Source organism: Grammomys surdaster, unplaced genomic scaffold (genome assembly GCF_004785775.1).
Source record: "Grammomys surdaster isolate TR1022 unplaced genomic scaffold, NIH_TR_1.0 262, whole genome shotgun sequence".
Lineage (NCBI taxonomy): Eukaryota > Metazoa > Chordata > Mammalia > Rodentia > Muridae > Grammomys > Grammomys surdaster.
The window spans coordinates 4,742,153-4,762,677 of record NW_021604703.1 but is presented as its reverse complement, the minus strand read 5'-3'; the positions used below and the strand labels follow the sequence as shown (position 1 = coordinate 4,762,677).

Sequence of the window (20,525 nt, the reverse complement as noted above, 5' to 3'; positions counted from 1 at the left end):
TTTTGTTTTGTTTTGTTTTGTTTTGTTTTGTTTTGTTTTGTTTTGTTTTGTTTTGTTTTTGAAGACAGAGCTTTTCTGTGTAGCTCTAACTGCCCCGGAACTCGCTTTGTAGACCAGGCTGGCCTCAAACTCAGACATCTGCCTACCTCTGCCTCCCAAGTGCTGGGATTAAAGGCATGAGCTTAAGTAGCTGTGTGTAGCAGTATAAACAGGTGCAAAGTTACTGTGTGAGGAACAAGAATGGAGCCAAAGGAAGTGACAGAGAACATTTTGGCCAACAGATGAAGAAAGAGGGGACTGGAGCAGAGGGTGTGGCTCCTTATAGATCACCTGCCTGCACTATTAGAGGCTCTGGGTTCAAGATAAAGAGAGACAACCAGAGAATGTGAGTTGAAGAAATGTCCCTCTGGACGAACAAGAGGGTGTTCACACCTCTCTGCTCTTTTCTAAGTGTTTCTTGTCTGTAAGATGAAGGCACTGTTCCCAAGGTTCCAGTGAGTGGGAACTCAGAGAAAGAAACCATAAGCACTCTCAAAGTCTACTGAGGGGGAAAAAGAGTCCTTTCTAAATAAACTTTGAGTGTACTTCCAAGTGGGTCTGTAAAGCTCAGTGGCGACTTTCACGAGGGTAAATTATAAGTGTTCCTTTCGGAGCTGTGTTTAGGGACGCTCTGCCTTGCAGGCCTTCCCCGGAGCTGGTGCTAAAATGCGTAGGAGACAAGAAACATATGGCGGATGACGATGTCAGGCAGGCTTACTGTGAGCATATGAGCCCTACTGTTGATGGAATATTCAGCAAGTGTTCCAGAGAGAGGTTTTTCCTGAGATGGAGACCAGTGAGAATAGACCCCCTGCTCATAAATCCTTGGGAAAAAAAACAGGCCTGTCTTCCACACACATGCAGCTAATTATCTGGGGTCTTGGGGCTCTCCCTAGGGAGTGGTTAAGAACAGTTTACTGGGGCTAGATCCACTCAAGTGTGAGCTTTGCAGTCCTAGGGGAACTGTAGCAGCTTGCCCTCAGAAACTGGCATCTTGCAACCCCCACCACCAGTGGGCAGTATGGCACAGAGACTCTGAGCATGAGAGAAGTCACAGGTGTGAAATACTGGCAAGGAACAAAGTCTGTCCCCAGACCCAAGCTGCTGCTGGACACCCTGGGGCCCAAAGTCCTGTTACATGATCACTGGTGACCATCTTGGTCCAGCTTAGCTGGAGGCACCCAGAACATCAGAATAAATCCAAGGGCTTGCTGCCATGTGAGGCTCAAGATCTAGATGGGCAGATACCATCTGAGGTGCTAAGTACTGCAGAAAATGAATAGCCCTAACCCAAAGGTGAGTGGGCAGGAAGAAGATGACATAATTCCTTGTCCTAGCTGGGTCCTGAGGATGGGTAGGCGTTTTCCCCTCAACAAGACATAAAGAATGGATAGGAGAGAAACGGCTCAGTGGAGAGAGGGCATCTGGGCAAAGAGGGATAGGCAGAACAGCACAGAGAGAGAAATCCAGCCCAGTCTGAATCTTGGCCATGCAGCAGCTGTGTGTTCCAAGAATGGCGAGACCCCATATTGTAAGGGAAACACCATAATGAGATTTGCGGTAGGGAAGTATGGTCCTGACCGTGCGACAGTGAATGCAAAGCAGAAGGCAAGAAAGAAAAGGGAGAGACACAGGCATGAGGCTGTGCCCTGCACAGAGAAGACAGCACTGGGCCTGGTGGGGGCAGAAAGGCAGATGGGCTGCAGGGCCTGAGTTGGGTTAGGTTATTTTCCCCTCGCAACTACACTTGAACTCAAGAACAGCAATTGCCTCATGGTATTGCTAGAAGGTCACACAGTCCCTACACACACTGTTTGAAGCAGAGACGACACTCAGTGAGATAGGATTCGCTGCCCTTGGTAAGGCAGTAAGTAGACAGAAATGGTGGATGTGATGAGTCTACCCACACCCACTGGGGCTCCTGGGTATGAGGGTTCATTTAGAGATTAGGAGTGAGGTCTTTGGTTTAGTCCGCTTGTCCCACTGCTACTAGAACTGGTGAGGGGTTGTCTTATCTCTGCTGATCAAGAGGCAGAATGGTACTCTGAGCCTGAGTGTTGCCATGGTCAGACAACGTCAAGCCAGTGACTAGGCCTCTCTGGATCAGCTCTCTGCTTTGGTAGAATATAAGAAGGACTGCTTCTGCCTCAGTGGGCCCTGTGACCATTCAGGTAATGCATTGTGGCACTCAATCCTTGCCAGAAGTGCACATCAGAGTAGTCATTGTCACAATAATAGGAACAAGTAGCAATGAGTTAAGAACCAGGATGGGGGTAAGGGTGGGGGAGGGGCACTGGGTTGGTGGCCCAGGGAGCAAAGTACTTGTTCAAATGTAGGGACCTGAATTCAGATCCCAAGCACCCACGTAAAAAGCTAGGTGCAGTAGCAGGTACCTATAACCCCAGTTCTGGGGTGGCAGAGACAAATGGATACCTGAACCTCATTGGCTAGCCAGCCCAGCTGAATAAGCGAGATCCGGGTTCAGTGAAGGGTGCCTCCTCTCAAAAAATAAGATGGGAGCTACAGAGATGGCTCAGCAGTGAAGAAAGCATACTGTTCCTCAGGGGACCTGAGCAGGGTTCCCAGCACCTACATCAGATGACTCACAGCCACCTAGAAGTTTAGCTGCTGTGGGACCTGCTGCTTCCGGCCTCCACAGGTACTCACATTTATGCATTCAACACACACACAATTAAAAACAATAAAAATAAATCTTTTAAAAGATGAGGTAGACAGCAATTAAGGAAGATGCCCTCTCTTGACCTCTAGCCTCAACATATGTGCCTGTGTATACATACGTGTACACATACGGCTCAGTGATAGAACGTGTGCTTAGCATGTATGAAGCCTGTGATTAACCTCCCAATGCTGATATTATAAATTAAGTAAATTAATACAATGTTATGTAACAAAACCCATTGGATAAACTGTATGTGTGTAAGTCATATGTCAATAAATACGTTCAGAGCATTATCCTGCGGGGAGGGGGGGTAACTCAGGGTAGAATGTCCAAGGCCCTAGGCTCCACCCTCAACACTGGAGGAAAAAAACGGCAGATGTTTGACCACATGGGCCTAGGCACCAACCAGCCCATGAAAGGGGTACAGCAGATCCCAGCTCTGGGTACAGGGGACCTCGAGGAGCAAGAGTGAAGAGGGACAGAGAGTGGGGGCTTTAGAGTTACCTTCTAAGCATCCAGGCCTGACGCAGATGGAACAGCTTTGCAAAGCCGCAGCTTCACTGGAAATCTAGTCCTCAGTTCTGTCAAGAGGTAAACCACTCAAGGCCCTGTGTGGCCTTAAGCCTGTGGGCACAGCAATAGCCCAAAGGAACAAGAAAGCTAAGCATGGTGTCCTTACCCTAGCAACCCCCAGAAGCTTTCCTCTCAGGCTCTTAGCACCCCAAAACTCAGTCTACAGACCCGCACAGCTGTAGTGGCTTCATCAGCGTTCCAGCAAAGCCTAGCCAAGAGAAGAACCCAGATCTGGAGACCATGTGACTGTCTCCCAGGCTTGGCTGACATTAGCCTTAGACTCTTAGACTCTGAGGGTCTGTAACAGGGACACTGATGTCCCTCGACCTGCTCTGACTGTTCCTTGAGCACACTCAGAAGCATCCTGCAGTGTACAGTTTCAGCACCATGCCCACTTTTTGGTTGAAGAGGGCTCCATGCCAGCCAAGTTGACCATCACCCAGGGTTTTGTTGGGGGTGTGGTTTACCAGCACCTCAGCACCCCAATATCTGGAACATAAGTCACACATGCTCTAAACACTGATCTATCTTCTGCCTGGGTGTCAGAGCCCCTGGGAAACTGCACCCACGAGCCCGCTGGCATGGATACATGAGCTCTGGAGAAAGAAAGACCACACCCACTGATGATCAACTGCAGGGGTTGGAATGGAATGAGAATGTTTAGTGTGTCCAGGGCTGTGATTGGTTTGGAAGAAGAGTCTCTGGGTTTGGTTGTAGATGTTGGTTTAATTGTAGCAGATTGATGTTGGCTTGTTTAGAGTTTATTTGTTTGTCTGTTGGGTTTTAGTTGTGGTCGTGTGATGCTGAGAATCAAACCTAGGGCCTCCCATGTGTTAATCCTGCGCTTTTCCACTAAGCTGAGCCCACAACCCCAGAGGAATAACATTACGTATCTTTGTAGATTGATTATGAGTGGCAAAATTAATTGTATGTTTCAAATAGCTAATAGAGAAGATTCCAGATGTCCTCAGCTCTGAGGTGGATGTGATCCAGTCACTCTGATCATTACATAGAACACTGGCTGTCATGCTAGCCCCTGACATGTGTAGTCATGATGAGTCAACTTAAAAATGGTGTCAACCTTTGACTGGGGGATATAACTCAGTAAAAGTGTGTTACCACCACATACAAGACCCTGAGTTCATAGCCAGGGAGATGGCTGAGCAGCACCTGCTATTTCACAACCTCAGTGTGATCCCCAGAACCCACACGGTAGGAGAGAACCAGCTCCTGTCAGCTGTCCTCTGACCTCCACAAATATGCCTTGGTGTCTGCTGGAAACCAAACTTAGGCCCTCAGCAAGCAAAATACACTCTCTCAATTACTGAGCCGTTTCTTAAGCCCCAAAACTAAATGACTATTTAATGACCCTGTATTCAACCATTATAACACACACACACACACACACATTTTAAGAAAAATTAAACAAGCAAAACAAATAAATGCTTTAATATAGGTAAATAATTGGAAGAAATAAACAGGACTATGTGACAGAGACGCCCCTAAGGACAAGATCCTTCAGGTGGTCAAAATGTATGGGGGGGGGGGAGAATCCCAGGCAGAAGATGTTGACTGTGCAAAGGCCCTGAGGTAGAGAGATGCAGACAAGATTAAACAAAAGTCTTCTGCAGAGATGAGGTAAGGAGCAGTAAGCCGCAGTGAGAATTACTGAACCTCCTCCTCACAGTTGCCCTGTTAGGACAACTAACTTCCCTTGTTCCCCAGGAAGCCCTTCAGTCATTGGCATACCCACACCAGTCACCCCCAGAGCCTGCTGAAGCTCTCCCCGACTCCTGAGGAGCATAGGCTAAAGAGTGGGAGCCCCTTCCCCCTGGAGAGCTCTGTCTTCCTGTCCCAAAGAGCCAGGAGTCCAAAGTCTAGCACCAGATGGCTTGGAACTAGGTTGCGCATACTGAGTGGCCAGACTTTTCTCTGACCGTCACTCCCTAAGCCCATGCCCACCATGATACCTCCAGCCATGCACCTCACCTGCCCCTTTCTAGAACCATCTGACCAGGACAACAGTGGGAGCTTGTGAGGAATTCTCGTGAAAATCAAAGCTCATAGGAATAGCCTGGCCTTTTAAGTTATTTGAAAAGAAAAATCATAAAAATAAAAAGCTTTCTATTCTCTGACAGCAGTAAATTCTGGCCTTTGTTAGGTTTGGAGGAGTGCAGGAGCCCACATGTCAGTGATTAAAGCTTTGGGGTGAATGAAGAGTTGAGGAATTTGGCATCTTTGGGGTGTGCTGGTTTATGTGTGCCTTTCTGGAGCCTGTTTTCCAACAGGAAATGGATCCCAGGGGACCATGAACCCTAGCAAATGCTCATTCGTGCTCACAGATATATCAAGAGCCTTAACCCCCAAACCCACCACCACCTGCCACCGGAACCAACATGGCAGTAATCAGGTAGCACACACCTCAGCATCCAGTATCAGCATCCTTTGCCTGAACCCAGGCCCTCGGACATCCATATTGACCTGATTCAGCCAAAGACACACACCTCTAAGCTGGTCCCATCAGCCCCTTCCAGGCGGGTACCCTCCAACCCTTCCAGGCAAGTTCTCACGGCCTGGAGCTCTGTGGGAGGGAAAGGTCATGGACTCTGGGGTCATTCCGAAGCTCTCCAGTCTCTCTGCAGCTGCTTGAGCCCAAGGAGGAGGGAGAGGCTCTGCACACCCTGAGAACTGCCTGTTACCACCAGGTGTCTTGCTGCATTTTGTGCTGGCTGAGGCTCAGAGATATCTGTGTCACAGCTGTCAAAGCCCGGAAGGCCAGGGTCCAGGGACCCACAGCAAACCCAAGGAGGGAAACGTAAGGGAAACGGGAAGGGAAAGACAGGCTACCATTTACAAGAAACATCTTCTACAATACTAATCCTTATCACTTCTTAGGAACCCCACCTCTCCACACTATTGGACAGAACACAAGGTCACCAACAGCACTTGGCTACCCCTGTGAGACACCATCAGTCAATTAAAGAGACATTGAGGGTCTCTGCTGTCAACTCAGTGCTGGAGGCTTCCACCAGAACAATGTTGCTCGTGACCGCTGTGGTCAAAAGCATTCACCCTAGTCCCACCATGGTGATCTGGATGCCACCGAGCTGGTCCCTTTCACTTATGCTCTCTTCCTTCCTCCTTCCCCACTTTTTTTAAGATGGGGTCTCATGTAGCCCAGGCTAGCCTCAGACTTGCTGCGAATGGTTTTGAATTTCTGATCTTCCTCAATGGTGGGTTACAGACATGCTCCACCATGCTTGCTGTATGCAGTGTTGAGAATCAAACCCAGAGCTTCGTGCATGGGAGGCAAGCACTCTAACAACGGAGCTGTACTCAGAATCCCTTCCAGACCCGTCAGCTGTGCTCTCTAAATGGGATATTCCATTCTTTGTCCTAGGGTTGTGGCATAAGATTCAGTCTCCCTGAAAAGGGAGAGGCTTAGGAGAGCAAGGGCAGGGGAAGGCTAGACCCATGCTCCTGACCAGCTCTGACACTTGGACACAGCACCTTGCCTTTGGTCCACAGAGTCCTTGTCTGTAAATGAAGCCAAAATGCCCAACACATAGCCTGTCTGGGCTCAGCATGAACGAGCGAGCGGCAAGCCTCCCCAGCCCACCACCGAGACCATTTCCAAGATGGCTCTGGGGTCTCCAGAGGACATATGAGGGTTGTACGAAACAAGGATGGTGTGTCACCGCTGTAAATAATGTGTCTGGAATTGCAAGACTCAGCCCACAAAACGACAGGCATTTGGGATGTCTTCAGGAAGGTATGCCCCAAGGGCCTGGGGCCGGGCCAGGTCTCAGCACTGCCCATGGCATGTGGTCTCCTAATGAGATATCCAGTCCGTCAGCCTGAGAGCCATCCCTGGGCTACTTGCTTTCTGTGTGGCTTCTGGCATCTTTAAAAATAAATAAATAACAAATGTCAAGATGTGGTTATGAAGCACATGGGCTCTTTGGATCACTCCCCCTAACAAGCATATTCTCTGGTAAGAGGGAGCCAGGCAGTGGCTGGAAGCACAGGATCATGGTCCAATATACATGGCTCCTCACATTCCTAGCTGTGCAAGCTCACAACGTCAGTTTGTCTCTCTTTGCCTCAGTTTATTCATCTGTAAAACGGATATTAATGAGTAACAGCCTTTCTCCTGGGATTAGTGTGAGATGCTCATGAGTTATAGAATTGAGATTGGCACTGAGCTAACACTTTATAAGTGATCCCAGCTTCATCCTGCTTGTACTAAATACTGTCAGGCTACTGTGGCTGGCTGGCTCCATCCTTTCCTTTGGAGAAAGTGGCCATGACCACATCTAAGGTCTTTTGTAAGTATAAGGTAGGAGGTCAGCCACCAGCCAAGCCCTTCTTGATATGAGAGCCAGTCATTCATTACTAAATAGTACAATGTCCAGGTGAGTTCTTCAGTCTAGTCACTAGACTGGTCAGGGTCTGTCACCAGCCTGGACAACATCCCTGGTTCCAGACAGACATGATGAGGCTGTGGTATCTCTTTCCCAGCAAACAGGAGGGTGTGGTGAATGATGGAAAATTAGTCTGGAGGTCTGAAAACTTCGGAAAGAACTGGGTTTGCAGAGGAAGAGGCTAGGATTTCATTTCCCAGATGGCACTATTGCCCTCTGTGCTGGCTGAGACTGAGCTAGCCTGCCAGCCAGCAGACGTCCCTGGGAAGACTAGGGACCTAGCTCCACCAGGGAAATCTACAACTGTACATCTGCTCCACACCTCCAAGGAACAAGGCCAGCTAGAACTGAGCCAAAAAGGAGATACCCATGTCTGGAAAGGAGTACACAGCTAGGCTGGCCTGAGATTCAGAAAACAATGATCTGGGGCTAGGTTGAGGGGAGAGGGTTGTTTGGTTGGTTTGAGGTTTTTGTTTTGGGGGGTTCTATTTGGGGCCTTTTGTTATGTTTAGGTTTTCAGTTTGGGGGACAGGACATCACTCTGTAGCCTTAGCTGGCCTGGAGCTATGTAGACAAGACTGGCTTTGAACTCATAGAGATCCACCTGCCTCTGCCTCTGCCTCCTGAGTAGGGATATTAAAGATGTGTGCCCTAGCCACCACATCCATGGCTAAGGCCGTATTTCTAATGACTTTGTCTTAGAAGCTCAAACCAGGGACCTCCCTACCTTCTCTGCTCAGTGACCACCCCACAAATGGCCCAGGCAACCTCAAGGACCTGCTAAAGATCAAACAAGGGTGATTCAGAGCTGCCTCACCCCACCGTGACTCTACCAGAGTCCTTGCATGACAAGAAGAGCCATGGCCACAGTAGCTGATATGCTCAGGGGATAGGGCCCTGTCTTAGTCAGGGTTTCTATGGCTGCAACAAAACAGCATGGCCAAAAAAGCAAGTTGGAGAGGAAAGGGTTTATTCGGCTGACACTTCCACGTTGGCATTCATCACCAAAGAAAGTCAGAACAGGAATTCAAATAGAGCAGGAACCTGGAGGCAGGAGCTGATGCAGAGGCCATGGAGGGATGCTGCTGATTGGCTTACTTCTGCTGGTTTGCTCAGCCTGCTTTCTCATAGAACACAGGACCACCAGCCTAGGGATGGCGCCACCCACAGTGGGCTGAGGCCTCCCCAGTGTAGAAAAATGCCTTTCAGCCAGATATTATGAAGTTATTTTTTCAGTTAAGACTCCTTCCTTTCAGATAACTCTAGATTGTGTGTGACACAAGACTAGCTATCACAGACCTGAAATCTCACAGACCTGGATTCAAATCTTAGTCTGCAATTCCCTCTCTGTGTGACCTCGGGGTGCCACCATCTTCCCTGACTATAGTGGACACTCGGCTGTGGCAGCCAACAGCATCACCCAGTCTCCATCAGGACAGACTGAGTTCACAGCCTGGGATCACTGAGTTTTGTTTTGTTGTTTTGTTTTCCAATATGATACATACAGTATGGAATTCATTATTTAACCATTTTTGTTACTAACATATCACCTACTTCCAGAAAGAACCCCCGTCATGTTGCAGAACTAAGTCTGTACTCTCCTGGTTCCAGAAGCCACTTTACACACCTACCAACCTGACTCTTGTAGGATCTTGGTACAACTGGAGTCAGTTGTACAATTGTTATTTAAGCACGTGTGAGTGTGGAGGCCAGAGATCAACTTCAGGCGTCTTCCTCAGTTGCTTTCCACTTTTTTTTAGTTTTTCAAGGCAAGGTTTCTCTGTATAGCACTGGCTGTTCTGGAACTCACTCTGTAGACCAGTCTGGCCTCAAACTCACAGATCCTCCTGCTTCTACCCCCCAAGTGCTGGGGTCAAAGACATGTGCCACCGTCACCCAGCTATTATTGCTTGAGTTTTTTATTTCATGATATATATTTTATTGTTTCCACTCCCCCAACTCCTCCCAGGTCCTTCCCACCTCCCTAGCCCACCCAACTTTGTGTCTTTCTTTCTGTCTATCTCAAAAAAAAAAAAAGACAAAAACTGAAAATCAAAACAAAAAAAATCAGAAAAGCCAGTAAGACAAAAAATGCCAAGGCAAAACAAAAGACATGTACACGCACACACACACACACACACACACACACACAATTGAGTCTGCTTTGTATTGGCTATCCTTAGGCGGGAGACGTGTTCTAGAGTGTGATTGATCTACCCAATGACACTCCATTGTAGAAAATTGATTTTCCCTCTGCCAGTGGGAATCAGTTGCAAATAGCTTCTTGGTTAGGGCTGAGAGCTCATGTCTTAGCCCTCAAACTGTCGGTCTTGCTATGTACAAGTCTTGTGCATGCTGCCACACTCTCTGTGAGTTCATAGACTCCATCATCCCTGTTGTGTCTTGGAGTCCTTCACCACCTGTGGCTCTGCAGTCTTCTGCCTCTTCTTCTGCATACATTCCTGAGCCTTGAGGAGAGGGCTTTAATGAAGACACCCATTTAGGACTCAGTGCTCCCAAGTCTCTCACTCTGCACGTTGTCCAGGTGTGTCGAAGTCAGTTCCCATCTTCTGCAAGAGGGACCTTCTCTAAGAGCTGAGTGAGACACTGATTTATGAATATAGCAATATGGCCAGTAGAACTCATTTTAGTCCTATGTTCCTTTAGCAGCATGGTAGTATTAGGTTTTCTCCTAGACCCATGACCTAGCTAATCTCAGGTCCTTAGTCACTTCAGCCATGTCAAGCATGGGTTCCATCTCAGAGCGTGTGCCTTAAATCCATTTTTAAGCGGATGGTTACTCCCGTAACATTTGTGTATTACATCAGAGTACCCTACAGGCAGGCCACAGTTGTAGATCGTATTGTAGCTCAGTAATGGCATGATTGGCTCTCTCCTCCGGTGGTGTGCAGAGCACCTTCCAGCACCGTGCACACCGGCACCACGCACACCGGCACCATGAATACCAGCACCATGCACACCAGCACCATGCACACCAGCACCACACACACCAGCACCATGCACACCAGCACCATGCACACAGGCACCGTGCACACCAGCACCATGCACACCAGCACCACGCACACCGGCATCATGCACACCAGCACCATGTACACCAGCACCATGCACACCAGCACCACATATACCAGCACCATGCACGCCAGTCAGCAGGAGTGAAGCTTCCAGTTGGGCACCAGCTCACCGTCTCCTTGCCCAATGACAAAGTGTTGCCTTCAGCAATAGAACATCGCCATCAGCACTCATTTTTTGAGACAGGTCCTCACTGATCTGGAACTCCCCAATTCCATTAGGCTGGCTAACTAGAAAGCCCCAAGGATCCACCTGACTCTATCTCCCCTGTACATCACCACACACAGCTTTTTATGTGACTTCTGAGTCACCAACACACCTGGATTCTTTGCATAGATCCTGATAACCCAACTCAGATCCTTTTTTGTTTTGGTTTTTGGTTTTTGGTTTTTTTTTTCGAGACAGGGTTTCTCTGTGTAGCCCTGGCTGTCCTGGAACTCACTCTGTAGACCAAGCTGGCCTCGAACTCAGAAATCCACCTGCCTCTGCCTCCCAAGTGCCCAACTCAGATCCTTAAGGTCACATGGCAAGCATTTTACCAGCTGTGCCTTCTCCCCAGATTCTCATTTTTTACTCTTTTGTTTCCTGCAGCCTGGCGTCCCCAAGGCTTGCCCATGTTGTAGCATGTGTCAGAACATCCTTCCTGCTTACGGCTGAGTCACACCTCGTTATGGTATGAGCTACCCCTGCTTACCCACCCTAGAGAATGGGTTGTGACTCAGCTTTAAACAGGAAGGAAGTCATTCCACCTCTAACTGTTGTGTCTGGGACTGTTTTCTTGGTTTCTCTGAGCCTCTGCCCCTGTCTCACCCCCATGTGTAGAAAGAAAGGAGGAGAGAGACGGGGGAAAGTCTGTTATAGAACTATTGTACAGATTCAATTTTTAAAACACACAAAAGTTCCTACCTGTGGGAATGGCAGAGAGAAGATCAGGCCAGCACTGAGGGCTGAATGGTCAGGGGGTGGCCTGGTCGCTGAGTCTCTACACAGCCCAGATAGACGACTGGCTAACCTACAGGAGACCATCAGTAAGTCAGGAGCTGATGGAAATGTCATTTGGGGAGGTAGAAGTAGGGAGATTTAGGGACTTGAGTTTGAGGAGAGATGAGAGGAGTTTGAGGCTTCAGGGTCCCCCTTTCAAGTTGGTCAATGGTGTGACTTCTCCAGCCCAACGGTAAAATTTCTGTATTAGAAATTTCTGTAGTATTGTCCCTTTTGGCTCTTGGAGACTAATGGGTTGACTGGATAGATTACTTGCCTGGCGTCCACAAGAGCTCTATTCCCAGTACCACATAACCCAGACATGGTGGTGCATGCCCATAAATCCTACACTCAGGAGGTAGAGACAGGAAGATCAGAAGTTTAAGGTCATCTTTATATAGCAAGTTCAAGGGCAGTCTGGACTACCATGAGATCCTATCTTAAATAAATAAATAATAAATAAATAAAAGTTTCCTTGTATGTGCCCTTGAACTTCTGGAGCTAGTTAATGAGGCCACAGGCATCCTGAGTTATTCAGGATGTTATTCTAAGTTATTCCGGGGCCTGGGATGGCATATGTCACACCAGAGACCTCAGGGCTGCATGGAGCAACCCCAGTCCTCCACTGCGCAATAGCTTTGGAGTGCTTGCTCAGCTGCTGCCTCCTGATGCCCAGGTTTGCAGATGGACAGGGATGAGGGACACAGAAGAGACCCCTGCTTCCCACAGGTTAGCCCTGCACTCCTGTACTCAAGGAGGGGCTAGAGGATAGACTTGAAGCTCAACAGTACAGCACTTGTTTAGCCTATGTGGGGTCCTAAACAGCATCAGAAAAAAAAAGACAAGGGCATTGCCAGTACCTGGACCCAGCACCTGCCCACGTGATGAGAGCTGCTGGGTCTTTCCACACACCAGGGGAAGCAGAAAAATTTACATGAAGACCTATGCCCAGGCGTGGCTGACTCCCCCATCTTCATGCAATGGGAAAGAAATAAGAGCAGAAACCACTCACCTCCTTGCCACCTCTCCTTACCAAACCAGGTAGTTCTGTGTCTGCTCTAAGGCCTGGAGCTTGTAGGATTGCCAGGCATGCCTGTGGGATACATGTGGCCCAGGATAACTGAGCATGACACAACACAAGACTGTAAACTTAAATCATTGAAACTGTTGGAGGGAGACAATTTCTTTTTTCTTTTCTTTTCTTTTCTTTTCTTTTGTAATTTGAGTGGGTGGTTATTGATCACAGTTGACAGCATTGTATGGCAGTGTCAAGATGTTGGATGCACCTGACTAGCAATTATTTGAAGAGACTAAATGGGAGGAAATAAGGGAGGTACCCATCATGCCTCTCTTCAGCCTTCCCTCAGCCAGCATCCCATCCCAGGCTGAGAACTGGAAACAGAAGCAGAGCTGTATGAGAGGCTGTAAGAGGGACTGTTGGGGGCAGAGCAGAAAGGGCAGATCCTTGGGGATGAGGGAGACAGAGAGAAATGAAGCCACAGTCTAGGTTGGGAGTGGGGGATAAAGGGCACAACAAGAGGATTCTGGGATACTATCCAGCCAGCTTCTTGGACATTGGTGAGGAAAGCAATTGAGGGGAGAGTCTGGGTGCATGTGGCCTCCCCTTAAAGCTGAGCATTTGAATATGAATCTTAGAACAAAGAGTAGACCTGTTGGTCACACAAAAGTCTCCAGAACCTGGCTGCAACTGGCCCTGGGGTGTTTCCAAGCAGTCTCCTTCTTTTCCACTTAGGCCCTTTCATCTTTGAGTGACAGCCAGTGTGGCAGGCTGCAGCCCCACGGGCCCTGTATGCTTGCTGACATCCCAGCTTGGGCCTGCTAGGAGCTTTGCACAAAGGGCCCCGGAGGCAGGGCACCCCACCCTGCCTGGGCAGTTGCCTAATCTGTCGCACCCGTCTCTATTGGACCTACTGCAGAACCATGCCACCCAGAAGAGCCACCCAGACGAATCCATTCGTTCTGCCACCTCAACAAAAGCAAATGTGGCCTAAGTTAACCCAGACAGGGAGTTTTACACTTGTGCCCAGCAATGACCATCGAAATGCCGTGGTGCTGGTTCAGCTTCAGGTCTGCAGATAGCCTGGTGTGTCTCCCACTTGAACCTCCTTTCCTGTCATGCCCCATAGCTCAGCCTTCTGTGACCTGGCAAGAGCCCTCGAGTCTCTGTGGGTGAAAATTGAGTCTTCTCCCTCCATAAGCAGAGGAACATGGCACCGTGCATGCCAGTGAGACGCCATTCCCTGAAAATAGATACATCCACAGAGGATGGAAGGCCACCAAGGATGCCTAGTGGCCCCCAAACATCAGGACGTAATTATTCCATGTGGCTGGCTCACAAGGTTCTCAGATGCCAGCAGCCACACACAGGATACAAGAAGGAGATAAAAAGGAGAGTGTGGGTTACGGTGTTCCTGAGACGGTGAGACATCCATGTGGAGATGTCAAGGAGACCGATGACCACACACTCAAGGGCAGATGCCACAGGCGCTAGCCTAGAGACACCCCATAAACTTTAAATTCCACACAGGTGAAAGTAGCCATTGGTTACAAGGGTGCTGGAGTCAGGGCCTTGCCAGGTTAACATATTAACAAGGTCCCTCTCAAATTTCAACACGAACTCCAACCGCAAAGCCTGTGTCCAAAAAACCAGGGCCTAAGTCTTTGATAGAACTTTCTGTCCTAAACACAGGGCTATGAGATGGTGTGTGTTTGCCTCTTTTGTGGTTTTTTCTTTTTTTTCTTTATAAATACACAGTCTCATGTAACCCAGACTGGCCTCAAAGTCAATAGAGCCATGGATGACTTTGAAGCCCCTGGTCCTCTTGCCTCTGCAGTGCCTGGCGCAGGCAGCACTAGGGATCAAGTCCAGGGCTTCACACGTGCCAGGCAAGCACTCTATCAACTGAGCAACTGCCTCAGCCCTATATGTCATCGATCCTTAAGTTTCACTCAGCCATTCTAACCAGAAACCCTTAGCCCAAGAAGCTAGGAAGAAGTTCATTCTCTCCTCATCCACTGCAAAGGTCTCAAGATCTAACATGGCCCTATGGGGGCCTTCCCATCCAGAAGAACCTCCATTTCTCCTTGTCCCTCAGAATCCTTCTCTCCTCCAGATGCAGAACATCCCTTCACTGTCCTGTCCAGCAGGGCATTAAACAGGGGTCCGGAGAGATCACCTGAAAGAGAAGATGGGGGAACAGGCAAACACGAAGGAAAGATGACCTGTCTATAATCTGATCAGATCGCCATCTTTACTTTTGCACACACAGGTTATATACACAAAAAGGCAGGATGTGAGGAATGGGATGACTCGGGAATGTGGGTGTTCAGGGGGAGTACAGATTGTTTAGGGGGAGCATAGATATCTTCCAGAACAGAGTGTCAGCTGGGTGAAGGTTCAGGGGATAGACCACTATGACTCCGCCTATGATTCACTTGTCTTTATCTAAGTTGGTACTATCCACCAAGGTTACTCATCTATAAGGCCTATGAGCCAGGCTTGGCAGCCTTCCACCAAAGCTGTCTGTTTACAATAACTCCCAGCTATCTGTTTCAGTGTTTTTCCACAGAGACCCAAGACTTGGTGCTAGCAGGCATGTATGTCAGGCCTATTGCTGATTTTAGGCCTATGGCTGATTGTAGGCCTTCAGTGTATAAGCAGGGCTACTCCTGACACTTCACAAAAGTGCCCTCAAAGCCAAGGCCGGAGCTGCTTCTCTGTGTACTGACTTATCAGTCCAGGACATACCAGGCCCACCTGATCAGTCGGGGAGGGAAAAGCTAAGCCCTTAGTTTGTTGCTGGGCCAAAATGTCTGACAAGAGCAACTCAAAGAAGGAAGAGTTTATTTTGGCTCACAGTTTAGAGGTGCAGCCTATGATATCTAGAAAGTCGCAGTGACAGAACTTGAGGCGGCTGTCGCATCGCAGTTTCAGTCAGAAAACAGAGAGAGGTGCATGCTGGGGCTCGGCTCACCTTCTCCTTTTTATGCAGTCTGGTTCCCCAGCCCAAACATGGTGCCGCTCACAATTGGGGTGGGCATTCCCACATCAGGCAACTCACTCTAGAACCTCTCTCATTCATGCTCAAAATTGTAATGCCCAAATGACCCCAGATCCTGTCAAGTTGACAGCAAGTATTACCCATAACATATACAAATGCTAATGTTGCCAGGAGCTGCTCTGCCCAGCCCAGACTTGATTCACGCCCAGGTTCTGCATCTCTCCCATAGTTGTTCTGAGAATTCTTGAGAAGTTTTGATGTTGACTTTGCATAAAGGGTAATGCCTTGAAAGGCAGTCACACTCTGTCCCTAATTGGCACCAGCCCCACCAGCATACAGCCTGGCATGCAGTGAGCAGGAAAAACAGACAGATACAAAATACTGTGCTGGGTAGATTCATGTCAACACAAGCTAGAGTCATCTGAGAGGAGGGAGCCTCAATTAAGAAAAAGCCTCCATAAGATCAGACTGCAGGCAAACCTGTAGGGCGTTTTCTTAATTAGTGATTAATGGGAGAGAGCCCCGCTCATTGTGGGTAGTGCCATCCATGGGCTGTGGCCCTGGGTTATAGAAGAAAGCAGGTTGAGGAAGATATAAGGAGCAAGCCAGTAAGCAGCACTCCTCCATGGCCTCTGCATCAGCTCCCGCCCCCAGGCTCCTGTCCTGGTTTGAGTGTCTGTCCTGACTTCCTTCAATGATGAACAGTGATATGGGTGTGTAAGCTAAAGAAATCCTTTCCTCCCCAACTTGGTTTTGGTCATGGTGTTTCATTGCAGCAATAGTGACCCCAACTAGGACAAATGCCATTTGCAAAATTCAACCAAGGGCTAGAGACATGACTCAGCAATTAAGAGGGCTTACAGCTCTGATAGATGGTCAAAACTCAGTTACCAGCGCCCACATCTGGCTGCTTACAACTGCCTATAACTCCAAGCTCTAGGGAATTCTGGCACCCTCTCCTGGCCTCTGTAAGTCCTTGCCCATGTGTGTATACACTCACACAGACACACAGTCACATAAATAACAATTTCTGAGTTTGGTGTTTCAGGTTGATTGTGTTTGTTTGTTGTTTGTTTATTTGTTTATTTGTTTATTTTTCAAGACAAGTTCTCACTATGTAGACCATGCCAGCATGGTATTTAGAGAAGTCCACCTCCCCCTGCCTCTAGAATGGTGGGATTAAAGGTGTGTAGCTCAGCTAAGAAAAAGAGGGGAGGGCTGGAGAGATGGCTCAGTGGTTAAGAGCACTGACTGCTCTTTCAGAGGTCCTGAGTTCAATTCCCAGCAATCACATGGTGGCTCACAGCCATCTGTAATGGGATCTGATGCACTCTTCTGGTGTGTCTGAAGACAGCTATAGTGTACTCATGTACATTAAATAAATAGTATTGAAAGAAAGAAAGAGAGAGAGGGAGGGAGGGAGGAAAGAAGGGAGGAAGGAAGAAAAGAATCAATTCACCAGCAAATACATATAGCTTTTGGTCTGTGTGGAGCATCACACTTAAGAAGGCTAGAGGGCAGAGCCCAGGGCAGAGGGGCACAGGTGATGCTTGCAGTGGATTCTGCAAGTACCTCAGACCCCATTGTCACTGAGCAAACAAATGTGAGGACCTCAGACTTGGGCATAAGGCTGGCCTGTGACTTGGAGCCTTCTCATCTTTTTATATCCAGATTTTTCGTGCCTGGGAACTGACAAGGGTGGAGGGCCATGTAAACTGAGAGAGGTTTAGACATGTGGAAGGAGGCCTGGATCCACAAAGACCTGTCTGTGGGCCACACTAAATCACACAGGCATGAGAGCTCCCAGGGGTTGAAGGGTGGAGGTTCAGGTGAGCTGTGAAAAGAAGTGAAAGGGACAGCATGGTGCTTGTGGTTGCCAGATTTATCCTGTAATACCCTGACTGCGATGGCATTGGCTTTTACCGTGTGGGTCTCCTTTCACTTTACAGAACACTGCAAAGCTTTGGGGGTGGGGCTTTGTGAGAAAAAAAAAGTGGACCCTCAGCCTTGTCTCTCCTCCCAAGTCTGAAGCTTACCCTCTGCAAGCTCTCCCATGGCAGGTGTCACGGGATCGCCTCTTAGCTTGGAGAGGACCTAGGAAAGAGTAATGCATGGCAGGGTGGGAAGGGTGTGCAGTGGGGCCTGGAAGAGCAAAGATGGGGTGTGGCAAAGTGAAAGGGCTCTCTCCTCTGTCTCCCTCCACCAGCCTCAGGCAGGGTGTGCTTGGTATGGGCTCAGTCTACTCCCCTGGTGGCAGGAAGTGGCAGGTAAAGGCCATGTGCAAATACCCTGGCTTTCCTTCTCAATGAATCCATTCTTGTTCTCTTGCCTAGGTCCCCCTGGACGGCGTGGCAAGCCTGGACGAAGAGGCGACCCTGGTAAGTCCTGGTTTTCTGAGTTCCTAAGCCAAAGCTGAGTGACATACCATGGACCCTGGACCCAGATGGAGGTGCCAGTCACCTACATCCTGGTCCTGGATCATATCTTTCTTCTTGAGTGCCACCTACTATCTCTGAGTCACCACGAATCATAGCACCTCTTCTTGGCTTCTTGGCATCCACCATTCCCAAACTAGGTATTCTATGTCCTCAGCCTCCTCTCTGAATCCACCAGTCATAGAAACTCAACTCTTGATCACACATTCTGAAACGGTGGCCCTCTATGTCAGCAGACAGAGACCCTGCCAGCTCTCTGCCATGGGACCTTCCACAGTACACCGTTTCCTGCAGATCTCAGCTTCTTCCCAGTCCCTGCCTCTCCTACCTTGGCCATCAGGCTAAGGTCTCACCACCTTCCTCCATGCAAACCCCAGGCTTCCCTGTCCCCACAGCCACCTTCCTCCCATTACATTCATTGCATCAAAATGAACTTCCTCTACAGAGTCCCTCACATTTTGACCTCCCCCACCCAAATCTTAACCAGTGGCAACATGGCTACAGCAAGACATGTCGCTGTCTTCATCTTCCCTCCTTCTCTCCCTCCCTCCTTCCCTCCTTTCCGTCTTATTCAGCTATCAAGGAAAAAAATCAGGGAGCTAGAGAGATGGTTTCAATGGTTAAGAGCACTTGCTGCTCCTACAAAGGACCTGAGTTTGGTCCCAACACCTACAGCGTCAGGGATCTGATGCCCCTTCTGGTCTCTCTGGGTACTGCACTCCCATGTACACACACACACACACACACACACACACACACTTACATTTTTTTAAAGTCAATTTAAATATTCCTGTGCCCACATCCCTTTTGGTGTTCATTAGTACTGGCTCAAGAATACGGGACATGTGCTATGGGTGGGTGTTAATAATCTCAGATCCACTGAAGGAGCTTCAGGCAGATGGATACGTATACATAAGAGAAACATTCAGGGCTGTGGGTGAGATTGGTGTGAAATCTGTGAGTCAGACGACACACTTGCTGCCTAAGGACTATACAGTTCTATTTTTAAGTGTAATAGATTGGCTATGGAAAGGTAGCTGGAGTTCATTCTCCCTGGACAGCTGGTGCTGCTTCAAGAAAATGTGTCCTGGCTATGTGATCCCATGAGCATGCATAAATCGCTGAGAGATCTGCTTACTCCTCACTGTCTTTCTGGAACCTCACCGCTGGCCCCTCTCCAGACCTGAGTATTTCCAGCTCCCCCTGATCCGGTTTCCACAGGCTTATCGCTAACCTCGAACTCTCTGTCTCCTGGGCTCATCCCACTCACCCCCTAAATGAGTCTTCCCTTGGCCCTCACTTCTTCTCTCTCCCCAAATCATCCTACTTCTGTGGGCCCGACTGCCCAGGACACTGATGATGCCTTTCTCCCTGCCTCTGGCTCCTGAGTTTAGATGTTGCCCCTCTGAACACAGCATCATCCCATCTCCTCCCTTCATCACAGAGAGACAACATCCTTGCTTCTTGTGCAGTCACCCTGATCCTTCCTTGCTCCACACCAAGTCCCTCTCCATCTCTTCAGTTTACCTCTGACCTCTGTTGCCTTCCCTGCCTCCATGGCCACAGCCTCCCACAGCGATCACCACCTGCCCCACCTCTCACATGAACCCTCACTGTGACTGTTCAGGACCTTGTCACCCTCTAGTCTTCCCCTGCCCCTGATGTGTTTTTCTCTGCATGAGCTCTTCTTACTGCATATTCTTTTCTCTTTATCCTCAAAAATCAAACTCAGGTAGCTCCGCTAGAAAGCATTCTGTAAACGCATGGCTTGGGCCACACCCACCTCCAGCACCCGGCATGTAAATGCGTGCACCAGTGAACACACATCACCCCTCAAACAGATAGGACACAGTTGTGAGGAACCAGGGACCAGAGGGACCCACCACCAAGAGGATCCCAGGCTGGCTGTGACCAAGGAAAGCCAGCAAGAATTCACTGGATGCTCCATTCTTCTCCTGGGAGCTAGGCCTGGGCTTCTTGTCCTTTTACAGAAGATCTCTGTAAGTTCCCAGAGTTCATTGGGAGAAACACCCTACATTCTTCCCTGAATGCCCAACTCCAAGCAGCTGATTGGGGGGCTATGTTGAACTCTGAGATCCAGCTCCCTTTGTGCTGCCTGTATGTAAGGATACACTGTGTGTCCTGCCCAGTGTGCACCTCATTTTTCTGTCCTTGTCTTCTTCCTGTGTGGCAGGTGTCCTTGCCTTTCACTGTCCACTCACTTTTTGGAAGGAATTGAGAAACACTGTCGTCACCTTTTAAGGACAAAATATAATGCCCG

At 48.9% G+C, this 20,525-nt stretch overlaps 1 protein-coding gene across 1 annotated transcript in view; it reads left to right on the top strand.

Moving 5' to 3' along the window:
• The window catches only part of Col23a1 (collagen type XXIII alpha 1 chain), a 289,877-nt gene that overhangs the window by 210,110 nt on the left and 59,242 nt on the right, over window positions 1–20,525 (top strand). Inside the window, exon 3 of the mRNA XM_028775894.1 lies at window positions 18,143–18,187. Within this exon, the coding sequence (XP_028631727.1) occupies window positions 18,143–18,187 (45 nt within the window). The remainder of the gene's footprint in view (window positions 1–18,142; window positions 18,188–20,525) is intronic.